Source organism: Abrus precatorius, unplaced genomic scaffold (assembly GCF_003935025.1).
Source record: "Abrus precatorius isolate BTA unplaced genomic scaffold, Abrus_2018 Scaffold11, whole genome shotgun sequence".
Classification (NCBI taxonomy): Eukaryota; Viridiplantae; Streptophyta; class Magnoliopsida; order Fabales; family Fabaceae; genus Abrus; species Abrus precatorius.
Window position 1 is genome coordinate 20,027,048 of NW_020874303.1, and position 17,520 is coordinate 20,044,567.

Here is a 17,520-nt window from a genome sequence, read left to right on the forward strand (position 1 = left end):
TAAAGCAAAACATTTTCCTAAAAATCAATGCGGATCTTTAATGCCTAACTTTTCTATAAGCAAATGTCAAACTCAGCCTAAACAAAGACATTATTACTTTTAAATATTTTAACATGCCATTTTGTAATAAAATGGCACAGCTGTACGAAATGCCATTTTATTATTGCTAGATGTTGAGCCATCATGTTAACAAGAATTATTGATTTTGTAATAATTAATACAAAAAATATATTTACAATGGGTTCTAACTGGTGACAGTGTAAAAGGTTATACTGATACAGCAAAATTAAACTCATTTTTAATGCTTTTTTGGCAAATGCAACAAATTGTGAGTGTTTTTATTATAAGGGTTTTCAAGTGAGTCCAAATCAAGAATTCAAATTATTCACATATATTTAAGTACAATAGAAGCTAGCATGCATGTAGCTGAAATACTAAAACATGGACTTGAGAAAAGTAAACTGTTAATAGCCTGGTAGCTCAAACTATGCAACCAAAGAAAAATGAACAATCAACACAACCATGTTGCCAAATATTTGAAGCATATCTCATCCATTATGATACTTGAACCACTTCCCTTTTTGTGTTACCAAGCTCTACAAGTAAAGTCAATAGAGCTTCACTCATTTCACGAGCACCAGGTTCACTAGGACTTTTCTTCTTTGAAGAATACACCATCCAGGCATGATCAAGTTTCATGCTTGGCCTTACAACAAATGATCCTGGAACTTCAGCATCACGGCACGTCACTAGGCCATCACTCTTTTCTCCATATCTGAGCTGCAAGTGGAGAGCACAAACAGCCATAGCCGCGGATAAAGGAATCAACACAGGAACTTGGTGTCCTGATTCAGCAAATGAATGAGACTCCTCAGTCCAAAATTTTGGTAGAAGGCGCCAGGGAAGTTCTGCATGAGCTATCTGGGTCATTGTTGCAAGAACACCAGGAGCAATGCTTGCTTCAGAGTGGAAGGAGATAAGAGGAAGATCCCGGGGGAGCTGGTGCTTCATGATAAACTCCTTGCGCCTCTCATATGTGAGATCCTCCAGGGCCCGTATGTCGCCCTAAAAGTATGTATAATTCGCACACAATGAACAACAAAAAGGGAAAGCAAAGGTTGTCCTTGTGGAATTTGGATTTAATACTTTGAACTTGAATTATGTCTATTAACTGAAAAAGGGACCGAAGTCATATGCAGTTAGGACACGTTAAGATCACGGCACCAAAATGTGAGGAAGTTGAAGCAAAATGCAACATTTGATTTGGTACAGAGAATCTCTGTATAGTAGGAACAACAGCATATTCTACAACCATAATCAGCAACTAGCTTATATCATATTTCTCCTAGAAGGGCAGATATAGCCCCAACTCCCTGCACTAACATCAAGTTTCATTGCGTCTAAAGCGAAACAGTTTCCTTTTCTGCTATCATTTTTAGGTAATAAAGTAAGCAATCAGTACTCTCAAATCCACAAATAAATTTTATAGCATTGGAAATGGTACCTTAATTATTTTGCATATTATAAGTTCCAATATCCTCCGGGTTTCTTTGTCACCAATTTGGCCTTCACGAAGAATATCAGAAGCTATAGGGGTGCCACCATATGGACTCTGTACCAGAGCCAAACCAGCAACTTTGTCCTTCAGGTCAGACCAGTATATAGATACTGCAGCTGCAGCATCAATCCCACCCTTACTGTGTCCAAGTAGCATAACAGGCTTGCCAAAACCCCAGTAAATCTCCTCAATGTATAGCTTCAGTTCCAAGGCATTGTGTTCTACTGATGCCTTAGAAGAGAAACAAGAATATATTGGAAAGTCAGACTCCAGAAGAACACATTTTTTATGGTGAATAAAGGAAAAGAAAAAGAGACCTCTGAAAAGAAGTTCAAGGGGGAAAAAGTGTTTTACAGTAGAACTGAAAGTTAAATGCATCACAGCGAAAAACAACTACAGAATCAGGTTCTGTAATGTGAAATGAAACTTGTGTGCTTTGCTTAAATCGGTTGAATATATTTTTTTTGGGAAGAAAATCGGTTTACTAATGATCAATTACCTCACTATGAACTTTTGCAATATGGCAAGCTAGGCCCATCTTTGAAAAGAACCTCTTAATGGCAACAAAATACAAGGGTCCATGGTTGCTAAAAAGACCTGTAACATGTGAAGCTTCTAATCTTAGGATGGAAATATATGTTTATCTCAACCGCAGAGGTAGATGACATGGATATTGACATACCTGGAATCAACAGATAAACAAACGAACTAGGTAGATAGTGCTCACCATTCCTGTAGAATAAAACCCAAAGAGAGTGTGTGTTAACAAACACTCCCCCCAAAAGAAAAACAGATTAACAAGTAACCTACTAAATTTTGATCGACTGTGGGAATAGGAAGCATAATTTTAAAATGACAGAATGATATAGATCATCCTTATTTTACTTTTTGTTCAAAAATTGTGAAATATAATTACATGAAAAAACAAAACAAGCAATACCAAAAAATTGTATAATGGGAAACTTAAAGAAGTAATCAAATGTACTAACTTAAAATGGGGAATAAGCTAAACTTCTATCCAGAGTTCAACCGTACGAGAAACGGCATATGAAAAAATGGCAAGAAAATCATGGTCTTAATAATGTTAATGAGAATTACAGAAAGATATAGTCCAGTGACACCGGTCTATTTCAACATAAACCTTATAATAAAATGGGGACCTTATGTCAGAAAGCAATTCCAAGAATCTTGAAGTTCCATCCTGTACTAGAGGCATTCCAGGAGTATGCTGCAGCCACCCAATATCATCAGAAGAACCTCGCAAGGTTTTCACCACACGAGATGTAGTTCTGTGAGTGCCAATATTTATTAATCATCATTTCATAGCAGTATTCAGTAACACAACCACCAAAAAAATATCTATACAGTTAACTTTTTCTGGCTAAAAGATGTGAATCACAACAAATAGGCTATCAAGAATTAAGAGAATTTGTAAAAGAAGCAAACTATTTTTTTTTTAAATATATCATTCCTACTAGTTTGCAGAACAAACCTACTTGTTTTACCAATGAACATTAAGTTGGGCACATTTAATGCATGAAAAAGAATATCTCCAGGAGACCATTCCCAAACTCCAAACATACTGTATACCGAATAATGGGAGTGTCAAACTGCACAAATATGAGGATAATACAACAGCAATGACATAATTACAAAATGTTGGTTTGCAAAGAATTATCAAAGAATGAACAATTAGTCCCAATATTTAGGTGAAATTAAAAATAAATAAATAAATTGATCGATCGAATTCATTTAATTTGAACATTTAATCTGATGATTAAAATTCATTAGCAGAGTTCATTAGTAGTGTTGTTAAGCATGGAAAATAAAAGGTTATAACCTTTTTAATAAAAAGGAAGGAACAGATGCAGAGATAGAACTGGCATATAGAATTGAAGATCTCGAATCTTCAAGCAGTTCTTTACTATTGCTAAAGGCTCTTCTTTCACAGATTCCATGGTTTTCACCTTCATTTTGAGGAGGTTGCAAAGAGGTGCTTCTTGTACATCCTGTTGAACAGTGAACTGAAGAGGTGACCACTGGAATAACTCCAAAATTTTCTCTGTGCCTAACTATGTCTTTAAGTACCAGATCCTCTGCAGTATTGTCATAAAATGATGATAGGAAAATCATAGCTTTCTATATTTGGGTAATACACCTCAATTAAAAAGAGAATGATACAATGCAAGCATGTATGCGAAATAACTCACCTATAAATTGTATAAATCGGTCACTAATATAACTTGTCAACCTCAAAAGATTGATGAGTATGTCATCCATGAATTAGCATAATCCAATCATATGGTTACCATAGGCCTGAAATGAGGAGCCACGTCACTGACATATACATCAGTGTCACAAATGATCAAGCTAAAGCCAGAAACAATTCCATCTTATGATCTCTGATAAAATTTAACAACGAATTAGAAAAGCTAAATACTATGAGTATGACTATGATTTGTTAAATATTTTTTCTATTGGCTAAAGAAAAACAATTCATAACGATGAACAGTGAACTACCCTGTCTATATTTTCTTTTAAAGAAGCATAGATTGATCCAAGTAATCATAGCCAGATCTTAAAGGAGAAGACAAAAGGAATGAAGCACTGATAGAGTGGCTTACGGTTACCAAGTTACAACATATGGTTGGAACTTTTTGAAGCCTGGCAATAGAAGTGGCAGCACCCTGCAAATACAGACACAAATTTTCTCCAAAGTTAAGATCAACGATGAATTTTTATATATATAATAATATAAACAGAGTAGGGGGCGATAAACGGATAGCCATGTGATTTCAGCAATGCGTGATCGTTACCCAGTTGCTTTAGTATATCAATATCTGTTGAACATTTGACTAAACCTCAAAAATTAGTTTAAGGAAGGAATGAGAATTATCCAAATGAATCAAATTTATTAAAAGTATTTTTATTATATCGTCTTCAGACCAGGACATTTATCAGTGACAAGTATTAAGACTAAATAGATTTGATTTTAATAAATATTAGAAATGAAGCTAGTTTAAGTCACTCTCAAAAATATATTTTTAACTAAAGTGGCTCATCTAAAAATTCCTCGTTGTGGTTGACCCAATATTAGTTTTCTTTTTATAGCATGCAATATAAACACATATAAGTACCAAATTTTGTTGTCAATTTTTGATTCACAATAGAATGGAGCAATCCACTGTATCTTCTTTTGGCTGATTTTCTGAAATTGAGGGACACTTTGACTGTGAGTCAGGTATACCATGAAATGTGTAAGTTAAAAGCAGCTACTGTTTCTATCCAAAAGTACAGGATAATGGTAACAACGAGATTGGAGCGTGGGACCCTGAAAGTTTTCAATCTCACTGCTCAACTCAACACCAATGGATAGGATAGAAATGATTGCATTTGCAGCCTTCCCTCTGAAGAAGGACGGGACACGTGGCGTGGAGTGTTGGAAGCAAAATCGTCGGCCATGCACCATTGACCTTTCGGAATTTCGTGAGGAGAATCACGCAGTTAATGTGACCGCTGGTTTCTGTTACATGTGGCGATGAACATGCTAACGATGAGAGAAAAATTTACACGTTACCTCTATGCATAGTGACTCAGAACAACACACTATTTTGATTAAATAAACTACTTTATATCCAATAGTGTGATAGTAATGGTGATAAGTTGGTAACTTGCCCATATTTTTATGATTAATATGATCTCATTTGTGGGTATTTTTAAGACAGAGAGTAGATAAGTGTTTGTTCTAAGTTTATAAAAAACTGTGATTTGAAATAATCTGTATAACTACATTATACATGTATTACAGCCAAACATACTTAGGCCATAGGAACAAGATAAAAAAAATAAGACTATCAACAATATCATTCTAAAATAAAACTAAAATCAATCCCTAAGTCAGAGCTATAAATGCGTCTGCAGTAAAAAGTAAGAAGCAAAGATTATTTTCATTCCTTCCTAGCCATTACAACAAAGGGAAAAATATAGCACTAAAGAGATCAAACTCACTGAGATGAAAAATAGAAAAAGGATGTGAAGATCTAAAACTCCATCTATTAGATACAACTATTTATCGACTTGCTCTGCTATCATATTTATATTCTTGAGATCTTTGGCATGTTGAGCGAATTTAGCCTTTCACTACCACATTATGTACTAAAAAATTTTAAACTACTAATTCAAGCTCTTTTTTAAATTCTTTTTAGTGTGACGGGGGAGGGGTTATTGGTTAATCATGGATTTCTTTTATGCATTGAGGAGAAATACGTACAGCGTTATAAAATATACAACAGAACAAGCTAAGACTGAACACAAATTCCTAGCTCATACTATATTCACAAATTCCCTCTACAGCTCCAGAAGCCACGTCCCTCATAATTAAGCACCTTTTTCTTTTCACAAGCTCTTGTCAGATGTGCTTCTGCTAGAGTTCAGAGGGCTCGCATGCATCATCGTCTTACGTTTTACATTTATTTGAAACACTCTATTATACCAAACTGAATGAAGGGTCATGTGGAAGAGGTCATACTTGGAGGGTTTTGTATGCCAGAAAAAATGTTTCTGAACCTTTCTGACCCCAAGTTGCAACTTGATATACTTCTCTTGAGGCACTAAAAGAAGTATCTGTTTCAAATTGGGAATATCTTTTTCTGCAAGGATTAGTGAGAATGCATCCCAATTTAAAACCTCAAAAAAGGGTGGCACGAAATTGTCAGATATAATCACAGGCACACACTCATAAAATATGGCTTCAACCACCCGTGGACTGTTGACCTCATACCCTTTAGGGCATATACAGTATTTGCTGTTTTTCATGTGCTGTATGTAATTCATTTTACTTGCAACACCAGGAGGCATTGGGCCATATATCTTCATATCAGGGTCTCTTCCCTTCCAGTGCTTCAGCAATATTGGACGCAAATAACCGTGCATATTTCCAGCATAGAAAGCAAGAACGGGTCTTTGATGCGGAGGCTTTCCTCCCAGATCTCTCTGAGGATTTCTTGCTGACCGGACATAAGCTTCTGGAAGAGAAACATCCCTTCCTATTTTAAAGCCTTGAGTTACATCAGCATTGCAAAGGGCTTTTATGCAGTATTCCATATGGTGCCTTGTTTCGTATGGAGCCTGCATCAGTCCAGTTGTTAGTCTTCTTGCCATATAAATAAAAGCATAGTGTTAGGCAACACACACACTCTGCTGATCATGCAAACTACATAACACAACTAAAGATGATGTAGTTAGGCAAATAAGATCTCCTTGAAGCGAATATGTCCCATTAAGGCATTAAAGAGGCATCCAAATCAATTATCATAAATAAAAGATGTAGGAAGGTTGGAAAAGTACATGGTTATTGTGCAAGTGGAATTAAGGAAAAAAGAAAGGAGCTTGCAGCATACCCAATCATGACAAGCAACAAGAAAATGGTCAGCACCACCAGTTCTGTTGAAGTATTTGTATTTTGCAGAAATTTTATCAGTATACTCCTTCAAATATCGACGGAGATTAGTCCGATTGTGAGAGTTACGTACATAAAGGGAGTACTCTAACATACGTGAACTGAATGGCATATAAAATAGGTGAGCCTTTGCAGGATCCTTCACAACAAAATGCTTATTTTCCTCCATCAATTTCATAAACCAACCTTCCGAGGCATATAGCCCCTTAAGTATAGGTTGATGAAAGATGGGTTTATTTCCATCCATGTATATGTAGACCTTGAGCGTCCGTTCCATGAGTTCATAACTCCTGCAAATTCAACAACCAAAAAGTCAAGTGATCATGAACAGTCGTAATAGTAGCTCCGACATAAGTCACATAGAAGGACAAAGAAAAGGCATGTAGGAGCAAATAAGTGAAGCCCAATGTCATACTTAGAGAAAATATTAAGATGACAATGTGATTAAGGTACATTTCAGAATTACCATACCATTAAGGGGAGGTGCCAGAGCCACATGTTTAAAGGAACAAATAGAAGAAGCAGGTGTATGAAAAACATGGTTGAGTCAGAATATATGCATGTCAATGAAGGACTTATTTTACTTGAGTTCATATTTCCTTTAACAGCTCCATCAGCTTACCTTTTGAACATAGAAAGGTTTCGAAAGAGAGGAGCATAAAGTTCTTTGTCATGGGTCACTATAGGAGCATGCTCAATTTCTGACCTTGCAGCAAGAATTTCCAGGTCAAGTTTGGATGACCACCTTGGTCTCTGCAACCAAAAATAGAACTCCATATTGAAATAACCACAACAATTACTTGTCCATTAGTTATAATTGACAGAGATATCAATATTATTAATACCATTGCACGAGAAGAAGCACGGCGGCGCACTAGTAGATGGTTCATCTCTTGAATCAACATTCTTGATTTAGGCGGCATCTCACACCTCATCTTTCTCCTAGGAATACTTGCTGAGATATTGTTATCTAAGGTCAAAATATCACTTTTCTGGGGAGAATTTCTAAGACGAGTAGAAGAAGTTGTACTGTATGAGGCAGGAGAACTTACTTTATCATGTTCACTTGAACCCATATAACTATTTTTCATTTGAGGTAATGTAAATGTTCCCCTTTTTGTACCAACACTTTCCAACTCCAACTTATCATTTTTTCCAACATCTTTCTTCTTAGGCAAACTATGAACATCATTTTTATCTACTCTCAATTTAGAAACATCATCAGAGCCCTTTCTCTCCGAGAGAAAATTACTCTTTCGATCATTGTGTATTCTTTTTCTCTTACTGTGCCAAATTTCAGTTTGAACAATAGGAATATGCACTTTTTTAACTCTTGCAATAAAGGTAGAAGAATTAGAAAACTTTGAAACATTGCCCGTCGGTGGATTCCAATTCCAAACAGTGAAATACTTTGGTGTTGAATGTAATGATGGAAGTCTAACTTTATCATCTAAAGATGCATACTTCTCAGGCACTGAAGACCAAGAAGCATTTCCATTTCCATTTCCATGTGGAACCAATATTGACTGAAATAGTAAATAATTGACAGCGAGTACCCCCGACAGAAAGAGCAATCTCCGGTTACCCATATGACATCACTCATGAAAATATTGAAACAGGTTAACCATTTAATAACTGGGATGACACCAAAATTACTTTAATCCAATCATTCTTCGAAAATTAACTTCAATCTCCCCAACACTTGCAAATCACAGAAGTTCAGACAAAAAGCTCGAAAGAGAAATCAAAGGGTCCTATAAGCAAAATGGAACATTAGATAATTAGAGAATTTGCAGGCAGATCAAGTAGTTAAGAAAACAAGAAATGGGAAAAGAAACAAGTGGGGTCTAAATTTTCACTATTTCTTAAATGGAGAAGCTCAATCAGCAAGAATGATGCATAATCTAAGAATGAAGGAAAGGGACAGCATGAAGCAGTAAACAGTACTAACCTCAGTACAGTGAAGAGTTATGCTTCAAGCTTCTTTTTTTTTTTTCTGTCCCACCTTCTTGCTGCTATCCTTAACTTTGTCAGGGGAACGAAACGAAGAAGCTCTCTGTCCCTCGCGCATAAGAGATTGAAGTTACAAACTTTCGAGCATCTTCGTAGTTAATAATTTCGAAATAAGGTCCCCCAAATGGACAAAAAGTTGTTAACTCCAATAAAAGCAATTGAATTCTTGTGAACGTGGAATAAAAGTAATAGTTTCAATTAAAGTTAAATTGTTTGATAATTTATATTTTTTTAAATCTAAAATTTATTTTTAGACTATATATATTATTTTAAAAGCATATAATTTTTAAGGATAAAAATAATACAGTTTTTATATAAAACAAAATAAAAACTATCATATGTTCAATAATTAAAGTGTATTTAAGTAAAAAAATAATAATGTATTAATTTTTATTTTATTGTAGTTTTAATTATTCTAATGATTTATTTTATTGCAACTTTTGTGTTATTAGAAGTGGGGTTAGGTTTTGAAAATGGTTAAATTAGACTTTAAAAAATTTACGATAAGTAAATAAATAATAATTAAGTTTTAGATTTAAAAAATAAATTAAGTTTATTTATTTAAAGTTTAGCTCAATTTATTGTTATATGTCTCTACAACGCATAAGCGTGTTTAATTCTGAGTGAATTTAGGAATTATGAATGAAAATATAAGCATGCAGTGGAAGTTGTTAAAATACACTAACTCAATTTATTTAAATTAATTCACGATAATTAAGTTTTGAATGAATTATTTTATTATGGTTATTTTTATGATTAGTTAAAAAACGATAACTTAGCTCACATCATTGTATAAAGTTAAGCTTGTTTGTTCTTTTTATTAAAAACGAATGACCAGGTAAAAAGAACAAAATTACTAACATTTGCATCATAAATTATGCGGCAAATTTATTAAAATATTGTAAATTAAAAAACAATTTATTATTTTATAGGAAATCTGAAACAATTTCTCAATCTGGGATGATTTTGCCACGTTGGATCAAAATTTCGCCAAACGGCTGGCGAAAATATTAATTTTTGAATTGTTTAATACCTATTTCGCCAGAAAAAGAACGAAATAAGACTTCTTAGAGCAGTTAAATTAAAACCGCTCTTATAGGTCTATTTAAGAGAGCGGTTCAATTTGAACCGCTCTCATAACCCATTTTTGAGAGCGGTTCAAATGGAACCGCTCTCATAACCCATTTTTGAGCTATATACAGTAACTCGTATCCTGAATTTTGCCAACCGAATTGCGAAATGTAAGTACAATTTCGCATATTTGATGGCAAAAATTTTGTTTTAATATATTTTTAAATTAATTTCGTTACCGGACTGGCGAAACAAATAGCCTCTTCTTCATTTTCGTTGGTGAAATTGCACACTCCGATTTCAGGGTTTGAGCACTATATATATCTCCAACCCTTCTCTCATTTTCATCGGAAGGACATATTAGAAGAAAATCTCAGGTATGTGTTATTTAATAATTTTATTATTTAATTTTGAATGTATAATTTTAGTTATATTTAATTAATGAGTATTGTTTATTTTATTTATGTTAATTATTGTAAAGTTTAAATATTAAATAAAGTTTATTTGAATAAAATGCAGGATGAGTGGGATTGTTATTATTATATATTGGAATGGTAGAATCTATGAAGAAAATGAAGGAGTAAGTTTTGAAGGAAGTAAAAAGGTAATTCAAATAAAACGAGGAATAAGTTATGAAACATTGAAAAGAAAAATTCATGTGAAACTCAATCTTAATCATAATCAAGTGATTTCTAGATTAATTTCTCATTTTTTGATTGATGAAAATATTAGACAGTATACAACTTTGGATATATGTGATGATGAAGATATTGATTGTATAATAAGTGCATTTCAACAACAATCTAGTAGAAATATTATTGAGTTATATGTAGATATTGCTGTTGGTGGAAGTTCATCAATGTCCTTATAGACGATGAATTTAAATTTATCACTTTCACAACAAAATGATAGGACCCTTGTGAGTCGTGATTATAATGAAGGTAAAATTATTTTTGTTCTAATGTCTTTTATTTAATATATGTAATTGATTGAATTAAAACTGATAAATTTGTTGCAATAAAGGAGTTAGGAATGATGCTGATGAAGATAATGAACACTCAGATTATGAGAGTTACACTGATGGAGATGATGAAGCAGAAATTTCATTAGGCAATTCTTCTTCTACTGATGTTGAAGGCGAGTTTAATTCTAACTTACATATACAAGTAACCAAAAATATATCTGTAGTAGTGGACATCTTTCTTTCCGCTTCTGATACCGTGGGATAACCATCTGCAAGTAATTGACCATAAAAACATGAAGCCAAACAAATAACAGTATAGAACACCTACAAATGCGTAGTGCTAGCAATAACAATACCAACTTACCTAACACCGTACGGAAGATAAGGACGACTATAGGGAGGATTGATAGGTGCTATATGGAGAAATCTATCCCAAGCCCAAATCACAATTAACGCGGTCAGTCCTCCAATAGCAACACGATCAATGTTGGTGGCCATGCATAGCTCTCGGTACAAATAACCTAGAACTGCAGAACCCCAATTATATTGACCGGTCAACTCAAAATCTTCAAGCAAAGGCAAGTACCTCACAGATATCCTACTGCTAGAGTGATCAGGAAGCATGAACCCTCCAATAAGCCTCAATATATATGCCCTAGCAAACCGAGTGATCTGCAGTGGAGTCTGATTATGCATGGCAATATGAGTGAAGTGTTCGTCCAACCAGCTCATCTTCAAGAAACTCTCTACAAAAGCCTCTGATCCTGGTCTCATACCTAGGCTGTCTTCCACAATCTGAGCTCAATCACCCCCAGTGGGTGCTATAACAGGTCTCTCATCTATGCGTAATCCTAATATAATAGCAACATCCTAAAGGGTAATAGTACACTCTCCAGGGGGCATGTGGAAGGTGTGCGTCTCGGGCCTCCACCTCTCTACTAATGCAGTAATCAATCCCACGTCTACAGGAAGCTTAGACAAGTTAGCCACTCCAACAAAACTCGCTAATTCCAGATGTAGAATAATTTCTTCCGGAATACCTTCTAATCCACCGGGAATATTTGGACTCTTCCTAACTCTCAATGTCGAGTGATCACGTTCATCCCAAATATGCTCAGAAACATGAATACTCTGAAACCGAAGAAGTGATAGATCTTCTGACCCGGGATTAATAACCCTACTTTGTTGTGAAGATGATGCCATCTATACAAAAAAAAAAAAAAATATTAGTCAAAAAATTTCATTCAATAATAATAATAATTTATATTTTACTAACATATTAATAATACATAAATTTTATATAAATACAATTTTAAAATTTTACTTCAATATAAGTGTAAAAATTATTTATTACAATCAAACTAAGTATAAATTATTATATTTAGTTTTATATATTTATTTTATTTAACTCAATTTTTATTATTCTGTATTTTAATAAATATCTATAATAATTCCTGTAAACAAATTTTATAAATCTTAATTTAACCTATCTTCTTAACAATTAATTATAATTTTATATTTTAATTAACTATATCACATTTCATTTTTTCTAAAAACATATTAATCTATATATAAATAAATAAAAAACTATTTAAATTTTAAATTCTTTTTTACTAATCTTTAATAAACTTTCAGCATATTCTTCACTCACCCCTACTTAATTACCAAATCACTTACATACGTAGAGTTTAAAAATATTACAATATTATTATCAGATTTTCTAATTAACAAAATCAAATTAAACATAATATATAAATGCATGTTGTTATAATTCCATACCTCTTAAATTCGTAGCAGTATTTGATCCTTCACAGCAAATCAAAACAAATTTTGAAACTTCGACGATGATAGAGAAGGAGAGACGGAGAAAATGGACGACGAAAGAGGAGCAGAGACGGAGAACATGTAAATGGAAAGGAAGGAGGACGACGGTCAAAAGCGGTTTCGCTAATTGCAGTGCGAAATGAGCTTTCGCCAGTAGCAGTGCGAATCATCTTAGATGTTGCCACGTGTATCAAAAGCCCCCCTAGCCGTCCATTTTAAATCTAAGAGAGCGGTTCTAGCAGAACCGCTCTCTAATATGCACTTCTGAGAGCGATTAGAGCAAAACCGCTCTCTAAAATTGACTTATGAGAGCGGTTCAGAAGCAACCGCTCTCTTAAATGGACTTATGAGAGCGGTTCGAAAGGAACCGCTCTCTAAAATAGACCTATGAGAGCAGTTTTAATTTAACCGCTCTAAGAAGTCTTATTTCGTTCTTTTTCTGGCGAAATAGGTATTAAACAATTCAAAAATTAATACTTTCGCCAGCCGTTTGGAGAAATTTTGATCCAACGTGGCAAAATCACCCCAGATTGGGAAATTGTTTCAGATTTCCTATAAAATAATAAATTATTTTTTAATTTACAATATTTTAATAAATTTGCCAAATTATGCTAAATTCATGTTTTAATTGTTGACTGTGTACATGTTTCAAGGCTATTAATTGTAATTTTTCATTAAATTCATTTTTTATTAACTAAAACTCAAATACACATTTTATTAGAAACAAGCATGCTAAATATTTAAATTAATTTTTGAATGATATTTTAATAGAAAACTAAAAAACCAAGTATTTACTTAAAACAATTTATAATATTTTTTATAAAATTTAAAAACATTATTAAAAAATTATTAGTCCATTTGTTTTAAATTTAAGTAAAATAATTTAAATTATGAAATTATTTTTATTTAAATGAATTTCAATAATAAATTTCATAAACCAAGTAGCATTCGAGATATGCTTTTAATATTTTTATTTTTAACTAAAATTTACATAATAATAAAAAATATTAAATAGAGCATAATTGAAATTTATATACATTAAAAAAAAAAAATTTCTAGTGTATAACAAATGTTTCTCTATCTTACACTGGTTTGATGGGAGGGAGATACAACAGCTGGGTAGGGATGATTGCTGGGGTGCTGAAAGCATAAAAACGACGTCGCTCTGCTAATTTACGAAATTAGTGAGGAATGGCTCACGTGAGGTGACAGCACAGAACGTAGAGAAGAGTGAACTGAAAAATGCGAAGCGCTTTATCTCATTCTTCTCCATGGCACTGAAGCTCCCGCACACTTACACGTTTCCCATCTTCGACCCAAACCCAAACCCAAACCCGCGTCCATCATTGGAGCTCCGATTCTCCCGCTCCAACAACGCCAAACCCCACCCGGAAACCCGCTTCCAGTCACCCAATGTCAACCGGTCACCCCGTCCATCACGACCCGGAAAATACTCCAAGAACCCGCCAAAACCCGTTGTCGACCCGCAATCGCACCCAGCGTTCCGGTTTTCGAACATACCCAAATCGAGACCGAGATCGGTAACCGGAGCACCGGAAAATGTGAAGATTAGCGAAGACGGACTCTCCTACGTGATTGAGGGTGCACCGTTCGAGTTCAAGTATAGCTACACCGAAACCCCTAAGGTTAAGCCAATTAAAATGCGCGAAGCACCGTTCGTCCCTTTCGGACCCACCACAATGCCCCGACCCTGGACCGGGCGGGCCCCAACCCCCCCGAGCAAGAAGAAGCTGAAGGAGTTCGATTCCTTCGTGCTTCCGCCACCGCACAAGAAAGGGGTAAAACCGGTTCAGTCGCCCGGTCCGTTTTTGCCGGGGACTAGCCCTAGGTATGTGAAGACGAGGGAGGAGATTTTGGGGGAACCCTTGACGCCGGAGGAAATCACTGACTTGGTTAAATCCTGCATCAAAACCCAACGCCAACTCCATATTGGTTCGTTGCTACTGTTTTTTGCACACTTTTTTAATGTCAGAGGTGGAAATTTAACCGTTTCTGTGGATTTGGTTTTTGTGTTGTAGGTAGAGATGGGTTGACGCATAACATGTTGGATAATATACATGCTCATTGGAAGCGGCGGAGGGTCTGTAAGATCAGGTGCTTAGGAGTGTGTACGGTTGATATGGATAATGTTTGCCAGCAATTAGAGGTTGGTTTTTTTTCGCTTTTAATCTCTTCTTCTTGGATGCTTTACGATTGCACTAATAGGCTATTACTAATTTACCTTATTTCAAAAGGCGTTTCCTTTTTTATATTATAAATGGTATGAAGTAAAACAATCAAATTGTAAAAGCCACGTCATGTTAGAGAAACTCTCAATTGTGCCTTTATCGTTTACTGATCTTCGGAACACTCCTTTGTTCATTGACAACTACTTTTCTTTGGTTTCTCTTGATGATATAGACCTCTTTACTTTGTTTCTATTTCTTTAATATGGTAAGTGGCTTAACTTAACATGGTTTTGTGTATTGGCTATGTCCCAGACATTCTTTGTTAGAAAGAAGTCAATCATGTTTGATTGTTGGATTATGTTTTTTGTGTATTCTCATTTCCTTGCATATCCCCAATTAACACTCCTGGGGTTGATGAAGAAAGGGATGAGGGGGATGGGGGAAAGATGATGATTGGGGAAATGCAAGATTTGTGGGGAAATGGAAATGTGCAAATAACTTTGGCCTTCATTGTTTACTTTTCTCACGTTATCTGATTTTCCAGGAGAGGACAGGGGGAAAAATCATACACAGAAAGGGTGGTGTTTTGTACCTTTTCCGAGGCAGAAACTACAATTATAGAACTCGCCCACATTTTCCTCTTATGTTGTGGAAACCTGTGCCTCCAGTATATCCTAGGTTGATTCAGCGAGTTCCTGAAGGTCTGACGCTAGAAGAAGCCACTGAAATGCGTCAAAAAGGAAGCACATTGATTCCCATATGCAAGCTAGGTACCTTTTTAAAATTGTTCATTACAGTTTACAATGAAAAAAAAATCAGTGTTCTTCTGGCAAATTGGCATCTAGCTGTCTTTGTCCTTTTTTTTCCTGATAAACATACTCTTTTTAATGCATTGGCTAATTTTTCTTGTTACAGGAAAAAATGGTGTTTATTGTAACCTAGCAAACAATGTCAGAGAGGCTTTTGAAGAGTGTGAACTAGTGCGAATAAACTGTCAAGGACTAAATAGAAGTGACTATCGAAAGATTGGAGCAAAACTAAGGGTATACCCAAATTTTCATCCTGCGTTGAAGATCATGTGGACTCAATTTTTGTTCTTTTCATTTGGTTTTATTATTTTATGCTAATTAATGAGGATGCTATTAATCTTTCTTTCACATCTATTCTTCTAACTGTAGGATCTTGTTCCATGCACATTACTTTCATTTGAACATGAGCACATACTTATGTGGAGAGGACCAAATTGGAAGTCTGCTTTACCAGATCTCAGACATGACTGCAAGGCCGATAAAATTCAAGTTGAAGATAAAAATTATGAAACACAGCCATCTGAAGCCCTAGAATTCTCAGCACCGTTTTTCCAGAAGAATTCAGTTGAGCTTGCTAGCACTTTATCTCAGGATTGCATTTCCTCGAGTTCCAGTGACGTGACTTCGGATGAGGTTGAGGTGCCATATCCCAATGAAAATGGCAAGCAAGCTATGTCTGTAGTTACTGAAATTGCTTCACCTGCAAAATCCTATGAAGTTGAACACACAAATAATGCCACAGGCTCCTATGGTGAGCCAGAACCTTGCACATGCACCAGTCCAAGAATGACTATGTTGAACCATGCTGAATGCTCCTCAAATGCTATGAATGATAGCCATGGAGCTGAGGGTATAGTGGATAGCGAAAGCTGCAGTGATGATCTCTCTGCTTCAATTTTAGGATCCGGTTCAATGCTAGGAAGTAGTGACAGTTATATTAATGGCATGGTTGATACTTGTGCTGATAAGTTGCTAGATGGTTCGGGAGCAGCAGATATTAGTCAGTCATCAAAGTCAGCTGCTCCTTGTATGAAAGAAATTTTGTTATTGTTGGAACAAGCTGTTGAGAAAGGCAGCGCAGTTGTTTTAGATGAAGATTCTTTGGATGCGGATAGTATTTTTCAAACCACAGTTGCGTTTGCGAAATCAGCTCCACCTGGACCAGTTTTTAGGAAACACGGAAAGGTTGTGGCTAAAAAAAGCGGCAAGCAAGAAGGACCAACTTTGGAGACTAAAAAAACAACCCCTGTTTCCATGAAACAGAAAAAAGAGAAGAGTACTAAAATTCCAAGAGAGAATTTTCATGACCAATTGCTGAATGTTGTACCACAAGGAACATTAGGAGTTGACGAACTTGCCAAACTTTTAACATGATACTGGCTGGCATTACATTACATTTTTTTTATCAGAATCGTACCTAGTGCATTTGTTAACAATAGAATGATGAATTTTGTTCCGCCCTCTGTCCTTTGCACTGCTGTTGTTACTTTGCATGGTGTTATTCTTGCATTATCTCAATATGGTTTCTCGTTGCGATTATTTTATTATCGACCTACCATTTAGGCTATGGCTAGATGTCCAGTGATGTGAGAAATAAAATGAAATGTAACGGCGTGGTATGGAAAGACGTGGGA

The 17,520-nt window shown here is 35.1% G+C and overlaps 4 protein-coding genes across 7 annotated transcripts; 1 reads left to right on the forward strand and 3 right to left on the reverse strand.

The window, feature by feature from the left end:
* Positions 1-485: 485 nt before the first annotated feature.
* On the reverse strand, positions 486-4,628 carry LOC113855363. Of its 3 annotated transcripts, XM_027486984.1 has the most exons (10): positions 4,375-4,463; positions 4,189-4,245; positions 3,769-3,874; positions 3,399-3,654; positions 3,064-3,168; positions 2,719-2,847; positions 2,241-2,290; positions 2,058-2,155; positions 1,505-1,789; positions 486-1,065 (listed from the first exon to the last, which is right to left on the reverse strand). In XM_027486984.1, exons 6-10 carry the CDS (start codon positions 2,772-2,774, stop codon positions 556-558), a joined length of 999 nt encoding a protein of 332 aa, XP_027342785.1. In that variant the 5' UTR covers positions 2,775-2,847; positions 3,064-3,168; positions 3,399-3,654; positions 3,769-3,874; positions 4,189-4,245; positions 4,375-4,463; the 3' UTR covers positions 486-555. The 3 variants fall into 3 exon arrangements, with proteins under 3 accessions (XP_027342785.1, XP_027342786.1, XP_027342787.1); XM_027486985.1 differs by having other exon boundaries at positions 2,719-2,786; positions 4,189-4,628; XM_027486986.1 differs by having other exon boundaries at positions 2,700-2,786; positions 4,189-4,628.
* A 1,102-nt stretch (positions 4,629-5,730) lies between these two features.
* Positions 5,731-9,151, reverse strand: LOC113854928 (probable glycosyltransferase At5g03795). 2 transcript variants are annotated; one of them, XM_027486265.1, is made up of 6 exons: positions 8,968-9,149; positions 8,069-8,770; positions 7,862-7,971; positions 7,639-7,769; positions 6,958-7,306; positions 5,793-6,685 (listed from the first exon to the last, which is right to left on the reverse strand). In XM_027486265.1, exons 3-6 carry the CDS (start codon positions 7,949-7,951, stop codon positions 5,954-5,956), a joined length of 1,302 nt encoding a protein of 433 aa, XP_027342066.1. In that variant the 5' UTR covers positions 7,952-7,971; positions 8,069-8,770; positions 8,968-9,149; the 3' UTR covers positions 5,793-5,953. The 2 variants fall into 2 exon arrangements, with proteins under 2 accessions (XP_027342065.1, XP_027342066.1); XM_027486264.1 differs by having other exon boundaries at positions 5,731-6,685; positions 7,862-8,770; positions 8,968-9,151.
* A 2,103-nt stretch (positions 9,152-11,254) lies between these two features.
* On the reverse strand, positions 11,255-11,838 carry LOC113855779 (protein MAINTENANCE OF MERISTEMS-like). Its single transcript, XM_027487412.1, has 2 exons — positions 11,429-11,838; positions 11,255-11,333 (listed from the first exon to the last, which is right to left on the reverse strand). The coding sequence occupies exons 1-2, from the start codon at positions 11,836-11,838 to the stop codon at positions 11,255-11,257; spliced, it is 489 nt and encodes a 162-aa protein (XP_027343213.1).
* Positions 11,839-13,948: 2,110 nt separating this feature from the next.
* LOC113854431 (CRS2-associated factor 1, chloroplastic-like) lies at positions 13,949-17,394 on the forward strand. Its single transcript, XM_027485398.1, has 5 exons — positions 13,949-14,841; positions 14,928-15,055; positions 15,622-15,847; positions 15,993-16,120; positions 16,256-17,394. Exons 1-5 carry the CDS (start codon positions 14,160-14,162, stop codon positions 17,258-17,260), a joined length of 2,169 nt encoding a protein of 722 aa, XP_027341199.1. The 5' UTR covers positions 13,949-14,159; the 3' UTR covers positions 17,261-17,394.
* The last annotated feature ends 126 nt before the right edge of the window (positions 17,395-17,520 follow it).

Excerpts from the sequence above, each read along its gene's own strand:
- LOC113855363 (XM_027486985.1), bottom strand. The coding sequence starts at position 2,774 with ATGCCTCTAGTACAGGATGGAACTTCAAGATTCTTGGAATTGCTTTCT. Across the intron at positions 2,156-2,240 it reads TGTTTATCTGTTGATTCCAG|GTCTTTTTAGCAACCATGGA; the intron begins GTATGTCAATAT and ends CACATGTTACAG. Across the intron at positions 1,790-2,057 it reads TTGCAAAAGTTCATAGTGAG|GCATCAGTAGAACACAATGC; the intron begins GTAATTGATCAT and ends TTCTCTTCTAAG.
- LOC113854928 (XM_027486264.1), bottom strand. The coding sequence starts at position 8,605 with ATGGGTAACCGGAGATTGCTCTTTCTGTCGGGGGTACTCGCTGTCAAT. Across the intron at positions 7,770-7,861 it reads GTGCTTCTTCTCGTGCAATG|AGACCAAGGTGGTCATCCAA; the intron begins GTATTAATAATA and ends TTTTGGTTGCAG. Across the intron at positions 6,686-6,957 it reads TTGTTGCTTGTCATGATTGG|GCTCCATACGAAACAAGGCA; the intron begins GTATGCTGCAAG and ends GGACTGATGCAG.
- LOC113855779 (XM_027487412.1), bottom strand. The coding sequence starts at position 11,838 with ATGAGACCAGGATCAGAGGCTTTTGTAGAGAGTTTCTTGAAGATGAGC. Across the intron at positions 11,334-11,428 it reads TATCTTCCGTACGGTGTTAG|ATGGTTATCCCACGGTATCA; the intron begins GTAAGTTGGTAT and ends AATTACTTGCAG.
- LOC113854431 (XM_027485398.1), top strand. The coding sequence starts at position 14,160 with ATGGCACTGAAGCTCCCGCACACTTACACGTTTCCCATCTTCGACCCA. Across the intron at positions 15,056-15,621 it reads ATGTTTGCCAGCAATTAGAG|GAGAGGACAGGGGGAAAAAT; the intron begins GTTGGTTTTTTT and ends CTGATTTTCCAG. Across the intron at positions 16,121-16,255 it reads AGATTGGAGCAAAACTAAGG|GATCTTGTTCCATGCACATT; the intron begins GTATACCCAAAT and ends TTCTAACTGTAG.